Below are 8,753 nucleotides of genomic sequence, written 5' to 3' on the forward strand. Positions count from 1 at the left end.
TGCAGACTTACTTCCATGGACTTGATGGAATACTTCTCCGTGTGTGACATGTTCTTTTCCTTTGACCAGGTGTTGAACAATACCACAACTATCCCCTGCTTCATGGGATATGAAATAACACTTGGTTGTTGGGATGACTCATACATGCCCTTCTTCCATAAGTTGCCATTTGTATAGACATAGTTACACATGAAGATTCCACATCTATCATAGCAAAACTACTTCTTTTAACATAAAAGGGGAGAGAAAAAGTTTATAACAAACTCCTCTCAATTAATCTCAGTTTAATATAAATCTGACCCAAGTTACTTCAACCAACCCTTTCTTACTTGGCTTCCATCACTACGTACCCATTTCCTGTTGGCTAGCCATTTTTAGCCTATGGCTTGGTTGGAGATTAGTCACCCTTAAAGTGATTGTTTGGAAGTTGGACACCCTTGAAGTTTTCAACTCTCACCTATTTCCTAATTTTGTTGTGTTATTTTTGTCGAAGATTTGACTGTATCATCAATTGGTATTTGAAATTAATTTGGTGTGTATCCCATGCGCCATGGTTCTAGCCACTTAAATGAATCTTTACTCACCCAGAAAGGTCTTTGTTTAGGTGTCTCAAAAAAATTGAAAAGAGCGAACTTTGAAAGTGTTGTTCATTATGTTGAATCCTACGAGCAGAATTGGGAGCAAACAAAGCAAGAAAATTTCTACAATTAACACTAAGTCAACCAAATTCTGGCTGGTGGTATTGGGGCATGTGATTAAAAAATAGAAACTTGCTTCCTAAATTCTGGCTGATGGAATTCCTGCAACTAGAAGGAGACAATCCTTCAGACTATATTTCACATGCAAAATGGCTTCCTAAATAGGCTCAGAACAATAATGTGGTGATGCACTGATTCATTATGGTGTATTATTTTATGTTGGGATAACTCAAACAAACACATCAAATATTCAAAATTAACCTCTTGACAGGCGCGCACAAGAGAGACTCAAGGAATGAACAACAAAATGTCTCTGTTGGAATTGTGGTAAACACTGGAATTAGAAATATTGTTGTGAAAAGAGGACTTTATATGGTAAAATTATCCTTCAATCATGAAAGTGTTGGATAAACTTTCATAGCCAACCTTGAGGATAAAGTTGATTTTTAGGGGGTGGAATGATTGGATCCAATATTGTTAGAAAATATTATTAAGCTATATTTTGATCTACTTCTTTATTTAAGCTTTAATTAGAAAATTGTAGGTACATGATTCTTCCTATCACGTGACTCGTCCATGAAAATTGCCATATCACCTCCATATGTTTTGGTCCCAACTCCTAGTGTTAGTCTAATAAGGTGGCACTTGGACCAACCAGATACTACCATAGCGGTGCCTTAGCCTTGAGCTTAGACACTTGGGGGCAATTTCCAGGAGGCGCCCCAGGCATGCTTGACTCTCACTCACTCAGTAAGATTAGTCCTCCACTTGAGTGTGCCCCTCTCCATTTTGTGATGCATTAACTCTTCTATTGGATAGGCTAATCACACAAACACAATTTCAAATTTTCGTAATATTAACTCTTCATTGATGTTACACATATATTTATAGGCTAAAGACTCTCTTAATTCTATAAGGATTATTACTCAAATTTTGGGTCTTGGATGACGAATTTTTTTTTGTCTCCAAAGAGCTAATTTCGTCACTATAGATATTTGTGAGGAAATATTTTTGTAGTGACATCTGGTTAAAACTCTATACAGCATACACGTTGCTTAGAATTTGGATCTCTTTGAAATTGTCCAACTTGAGTTAAAGTACATTTCCTCCTTTCTAACTTGATGTAACATATTTGTTGCAGATTGGGGTTTTTCTTGATAGGAGGGTTTTTTTTGTACATTCTTCCAATTTTCTCATTTGTTTTACTTTACTCCAATCTTCCACATAAGGTACTGCTTATGAAACTTGAAATTCAATTTACTTAAGGTCAACTTTTTGCACAAATTCTACCATAGTTGTCAGTGCTGCAGGAGCTCCGCTTTGTTATTAGTTTTGTTCCAATGTTTATCAGCGGCAATCGCAGCTAGCAGAATGTACATCTCTTTTCTTTTATTTAATTAATACCTCAATTAATTTATACGAATACAAAGTTATTTTTATCTTCTTGTAGTTGTTTTAAATGATATACTGAAGAGTAGTTTTATATTTGACCAACAGAGGACGATTGAAAGCATTAGTTTTCTGACTTAGAACTTCCCATTTCGGACTTATCAGAATCATCAGAACTGTCTGCATCATACTGAATGGGATCTAATTCGAGACATTCATGCAAATCACCTTCTGCTGTCATAGATTTGAAGGCATTAGTTTTCTTTTGCAGCTCAAGATTTCTCTCCTTTATTGCAGCTTCCAAAATTTGAATCATTTTTGCCTTGTATAGTGGTCTATTAACCATCAATAGATGCCCTTTACTACGAAGCTCCATCTTAATGGTGTTGGAGGTGTCATGGTTTAGTATCCATGCAAACTTTGCTTTCCCGCAGTATTTATCAAGGAAATTTAACTGTTCCTTCCATATATCCGTGTTCAAGTCAAGTAGGCCTATGTCAACAACTATGATGAACACTGAATCCTTCACTTCTTGCTTATTTAATGATTCGGCTTTTGAGCATTCTGTAGGTGAACATTGTGCATTACTTTTGGCTTTAAAGCGTTCCTGAAGAATTTGAGTCAGCTCATTCCATTCAGATGCTTCCCAGGTAAGCACTTCGTTTTTCTGTAACCACTGAGACATTTTCAATCTACCCATTTTACCATTCAGTGCAAGTAGGACCTGCATTCCAATTTTGAACATATCAATCATTGCTGTCAAAATCTTTCACACATGAGTTTGAATAAAAAATTATTTCAGCTGAATTTCATATCAGCTTTTAGACTCCAGTATGAAGTTTGTCCTACCTATTCATGGCCATGTATTCTACGCAGAGGGAGGAAGGTAAAGAGGGAAAAGCGAAGAGAGTACTACATAAATCTTGTGATCTTTAGATTTCATTGTCTAGATCCAAGAACTGTTTGCAGCAAAAGTATTGCAGAAAACAATTTTGGACTCTGTGTACTAGATTACATGTTATCAATAATTTCCCTTATTTTCGTTGGCTAGAATCTTTGCACCTCACTAGGAGATCAAGGGTTCTTGGTAAAAAATATTTACATGTCAGAATGAAGTAACTTACCATCAAGCTATGTTCAGTAAATTTTAGTTGACAATGCTTTCCTGCAGTATCTGCTGATGTACCGAGAAGCAAGTATAATCGCTTTAGAGTGCCCGGGCCATTCTTCTTTACCACTTTGATTTCTCCACCCATCTTGTTCACCTGTTAGCACCTCACATTGTAAGATAGAATAAGGAGATCCACAAAGAGGTGGTGTGCAAAATACAGAAAATAATAAGTGACATTTTTTAGTTACATTTCAAATAAGATGAATTATGAGTCAACCCAAATGTCACATGTGTCAACCTGATTGAGATTTTGTTTTGCTCTAGTTCTAGTGTTTCGGTTTTCGTGACAAAAATTTTATACCAGGGAAAATGCTTTTACTCACCAAGGTTCGCACAATGCATAGGCCAAGGCCAGTGCCACCATGCCTGAAAATGGAAAAAGAGTTCAAGAAATTCATTATAGAGTTTATTATAGCATATAAACAATAATTGTAACAGCACAATAGACTTCACATTTACTCAATAATGGATTCTTATTAATAAATTTAACCAGTGGAGGATGTACAGCTTGGAAATCTGCTTACGTGCGAGTTGTTGAGGGATCAGCTTGCTCAAAGCTTTCAAAAACAGACTCCCATTTGCTTGGATCGATTCCTACAATAAGAAAATAAAGGAGAGAGGTCAATCAAGAATTTTTTTTTTTTTTTTGAAATTGAATGTATTATGTTGTAGGTCGTTAAGAGTCCATTACATAGCTCTGAGGTACATACCACAGCCAGTGTCATCAACTTCAAACCAAAGAATCACTTTGTTATCTTTTTTGCAGGATCTCTTTGCGTGGTTTACATATTGCTTCAAAATTGTTTTATGTGTACTCCATGATTCCTTTGGATTGAGATGAAACTTCCTGCCGTTGCTAGAAGTGTTTGGATTCTCACACCATCCTCGCAGAACAATGTAGCCAGCTGTAAGCCACTTGGAAAATTAAATCCTGCTGGTTTTACCTTTACTCTCTAAAGAAAATTAATTCTCTTGTAAATGAATGAACTTGTGCTTTTTTTTTTTTTTTTTTGATGCTTTAAATTGTGTTACAATCCTCCTTTAATGAAGTTTGGATGATTCAAAATATTAATCATTGACAAACTAGATTATGTTACTTGGAATTTAGCAATGTGTAATGAAGTAATGATCTGAGAGATTCCAACATCAAAACCTTCGGCTTTATGAGTCTTTCATTAGCCTGAATGCCCTAATTATGAACTGTTGATTGGGGTACATTCTTTTAAGCTGTCATCCAGATGTCAAATTATAAAATCAGTTATGCCTCTTACATAGAAATAAAATCATAAAATTTTGATAAAAATGAATTAGGTAGAGGAAACAGAATGGTGATGAGAAGCCTCGTAGAAAATAAGAAGCAAATATGTATTAGAAAAACCCATATCAATTCAAAACTTTGTTGGAGATCATTAGAGGAATCTAGTTTTTTTGGCATTGAGATAGACTTATAGGCAGTTAATTGAAAGAGCACTTTTGCTTATGTATTCCTCTTTTCTATTCTTATCTGTATGTTAACTTTGATAAAAAAAATTACTTGGACCTTTTTTTTTTCCCTCTTGTCTCTTAGTTTCATTCACTGTTTAAGCTGCATTGCAAATTGATTTATCGAAACACAAAAACATTGAGCTTGCAAATCAGGCAGTGTGACAGTTGCACTTACACGTAGTAAACTTGATAGAATTGCTAATTAGGTTTGCAAAAATTTGAACAACTCTTGCAGAGTCACCTTGAACTAATCTTGGCATATCATCTATAAAAGAAAAAAATGAGCAATAATGTGTGTCAGAACCTCTGAAGTAGAGACTACTAATTATATAATATGATAATTGAACTTAAATTCTTTTCGATTATGATCTTTATGTAATGAAGATTGTCATACCAGATAGGTCTAGAACAGTCTCCACATTGTGGTTAATGCACTGCACAGAGAACCATGGATTGATTAGGTTGTGAACACGTCATGTGATTCTCTTTGGTTCTTGTTGGCATTAGTGCTAGTGATACATGGTATTCTTGCAATCTTTTGTCATTTTCTGTTATCTGTGTTGCTTATCATTAAGGATTACTTCAACTCTTTGAAGTTTTGGATTGTTATATGCATTTCTATTAAATTGGTTTATAAAATAAAATTATTTAAATATGATTTTAGATGTAATTAATAATATATTAATGTCTTCCTTATTTATTTTCTTTGCAGATTGGTTTTTGATGACGTTTGGAAGCATATTTGCAAATCAAGATCAAGTGTTGAATTATTTATTTATTTCCTGAACTGATGCTTAGTTGTAGTTGCAAATCAAGATTGAGTGTTGATTTTTTTTGTGGACTCCACATTAATTCATTTTGGGATTTGCTTTGATGATTTTTTTGTTATACATAATGGATTATTATTAAAGTTGTTTGATGGATACATTTTGATTTATAATATAATGGTTTAGTGAATTTTTGTGTGGAGTGGTGTATAATAGCTAGTGGATTTCTTAGTACAATTAAAAGGCTATTGGGATCTGAGCAGAGATATTTGTGAAATAATAACTTAAATTGAATATAAAATATGGAACAACTTTAGTGACGAATTTTTTCGTCATTTGTACTTCTTATTTTGACAAAGTGATTATTCGTCACTAATAAAATTTTTTTGTGACAAAATTTATTGTAGTTTATATATGAAAGCTTTTATTTATTTTGTTGTTTGGTGACTAAAAATTTTGTCACGTGTATATATATTTATGACGAAATATATTTCTTCATCCATGTATGACTTTTGAAGACAAAAAATTTCGTCACCTTTACATCTTATTGTGACAATTATTTCCTCATCAATGATCAACATGCGTGACAAATTTATTCGTCAACTAAAGTTATAAATATGGTACTGAACAATTATTTGGTGACGAAAATGAGGATTTTTTGCGACAAAATTTTGTTTTATTGGTGACAAAAAATTATGACTTTTGAAGACGAAAAATTTCGTCATCTTTACATCTTATTGTGATGAAATTATTTCCTCATCAATGATCAACATGCGTGACAAATTTATTCGTCAACTAAAGTCATAAATATGGTACTGAATAATTATTTGGTGACGAAAATGAGAATGTTTGGTGACAAAATGTTGTTTTATTGGTGACAAAAAATTTCGTCACTGAAGTAATTTCATTGGTGACGAAATTATTTTTCGTCACGTTGGTTTTTAGTGACAAACATTCAATGACGAAACCGGTGACGAAAATATTTCCTCACAAATATCTATAGTGACGAAATTAGCTCTTTAGAGACAAAAAAATTTCGTCATTCAAGACCCAACTTCTTGTAGTGATATTACATGAGCCATATTATGAGCCTCACTCCAAGTATTATAACAAATTTAGCAATAAATACAAGGGTAAAATAGTCAATTAACCCATAGTCCCAAGTGATTTATTTTTGAATACCACCTCCCCAAGGGTCTGTTTGTTTTCAGAGGTAAATTAGGTGGGATTGTTAGTGAAGGGATGGTTAGTGAGGGGGCAGCTAGTGAAGGGGAAAAATTGTGTTTGTTTGATAATCAATGGATTATCAATAGTTCCTGTTTGTTTTGAGAAATAAGAGTGTGATTGATCATATAAAATTACACAAATATTCGTGTTGTATTAGTATCAAATTTGAGTTTATACCAACTAATAAATGCATTATCCAATTAAACTACTCAAAAACTAAAATTAAAATTACATAATTGAAAATACTAGTAAAGAATTCAACTATTAATCAAATTTTTTTTTTTTGGTTATTATTATTAAAGGAACCAACCAATGGTTTCTTCAAAATCAGCCCATGGTTTTGAAAAGGTATTCATCCCATTAACAAAATTGAATAAGATGTTGGCTTTCACTTCATCCATCTAAGGCCAACCCAACAGCTTTAACTTCATACATCTAAAGCTAATAGAGAATGAGTGTACCACCGTCAATTTAAGATATAAATCATTCATTCACAAGTTCCATGAACATAAAGAAAAATACATTTTCATTCATCAGAGTCTTCTTTACAAAAGATATTACATGTTAACATCAAAGTAAATGCCCTACGGGCTTACAGCTTTCCAAGTTATCACTTGGTTACAACAAAATAAGAGTGCCAACTCTATACATGAAAAGCCCTCGGCTTGGATTTACACTTAACATAAAATATAAATAACAAAACGGAGTCTTCAACTCCTAAACCTCCCAAGCTAAGACCTTGGAGGCGGCATATCACCTGTACTTGAAAAATGGTGTCCCAAGTAGGGTGAGCCAATGCGCAGTAGAGATATGCTAAACAGTATATGAGAATTAACTAAAACATTAGCATTCGATAAATGTTTAACACTTATTACCCATCTTAAACCTTTTCCATAATCAATCAACATTGGTACCCACATTTCAATTCACTTCCAATTATTACCCAAGTCAATTCATTGACATAATTCATTATCATATAAACAATTCAAAATGAGACTGCAACTCATTCATCAACACTTCAATCACAAACATCATTCATACACTTCCATATCTTGCCATTTTACAAAACTACGTCCGAGGGAACCGGCATCCAAATATAAATAAGATTTCGAGACTTTCACCCTAGACACTCCGGCCAACCTAATTATCCATGGAGTCCATCTCCTATCTCCTCCCAAACAATGGAGCACATCCCCTATCTCCTCCCAAACAAGATACATATACAATGTATTTAAACACGTTGTCATATACAATGACCATTTCAAATCACATATACAATGTTTACATCCAACCGTCATATTCAATGACATAATCCAATTGATTAGTTTCAATTTACCTAATCAACATGCAGTTTCTACAACAATCATGGCTATCCTCCATCGATAGCCCAAAACAGATATATCTAAACAGATAAATAAATTTCTCAACAGATAATTTATCACATTTTCCATAGGTGAGTGAATCATCGATCCAACTACACCATTTAACCACAATTTCCTCCAATTTCATGATTTCCAAACCAATTTCATATTTCCATATCAATTTCATAATTACACCAATAATTTCCTTAATTCAATTAGGGCATTTTCCCCCTTTTTCTTCAAATAGTGCACCCAAGGCCAAACTTCACCCATTATACACAATTAACCCATTTTCAAGGTCTTACATACCCATATGGAGCCCAAATAAGAAAACCCTTCTTTCACAATTTCAAACTCAAACCCTAACTTTACCCAAACTAACCATTTATACAAAATGATCAATATTTATGTTAAAGCTCATAGAAATGAGTAGAATATCCCTACTTCAAGAAGAGAAGATGAGCCAAGCAAGAGATGAACTCCAAAGATGCCAAAACCCCACTCTATTCGATTCAAAAGGTAGATCTTGAGATGCTCCAACTTTTTAATGAAGACACAAGGGTGTAGAGATCACTTGATCTAGGCCAAAAAGTAGAGAGAATGAGTATTTTAGAGAGAGAGTGTGTGGATTTAGATTTTTGGAAAGTCTTAGAGA

At 33.7% G+C, this 8,753-nt stretch overlaps 1 protein-coding gene across 1 annotated transcript; it reads right to left on the reverse strand.

Moving 5' to 3' along the window:
• Window positions 1-2,211: 2,211 nt before the first annotated feature.
• On the reverse strand, window positions 2,212-5,188 carry LOC145815065 (histidine kinase 1-like). The gene is made up of 7 exons (XM_082911959.1): window positions 5,138-5,188; window positions 4,919-5,008; window positions 3,969-4,163; window positions 3,783-3,852; window positions 3,582-3,624; window positions 3,212-3,352; window positions 2,212-2,811 (listed from the first exon to the last, which is right to left on the reverse strand). Exons 2-7 carry the CDS (start codon window positions 5,001-5,003, stop codon window positions 2,212-2,214), a joined length of 1,134 nt encoding a protein of 377 aa, XP_082768085.1. The 5' UTR covers window positions 5,004-5,008; window positions 5,138-5,188.
• Window positions 5,189-8,753: the final 3,565 nt, after the last annotated feature.

This window comes from Camellia sinensis, chromosome 2, assembly GCF_055761805.1.
Source record: "Camellia sinensis isolate YWXY chromosome 2, ASM5576180v1, whole genome shotgun sequence".
Classification (NCBI taxonomy): Eukaryota; Viridiplantae; Streptophyta; class Magnoliopsida; order Ericales; family Theaceae; genus Camellia; species Camellia sinensis.

Bases quoted from the DNA above. Each gene is read 5' to 3' on its own strand.
- LOC145815065 (XM_082911959.1), bottom strand. From the start codon at position 5,003: ATGCCAAGATTAGTTCAAGGTGACTCTGCAAGAGTTGTTCAAATTTTT. The intron at 3,353-3,581 runs GTGAGTAAAAGC...AGGTGCTAACAG, and splicing joins TATGCATTGTGCGAACCTTG to GTGAACAAGATGGGTGGAGA. The intron at 2,812-3,211 runs GTAAGTTACTTC...ATTGGAATGCAG, and splicing joins TTACTGAACATAGCTTGATG to GTCCTACTTGCACTGAATGG.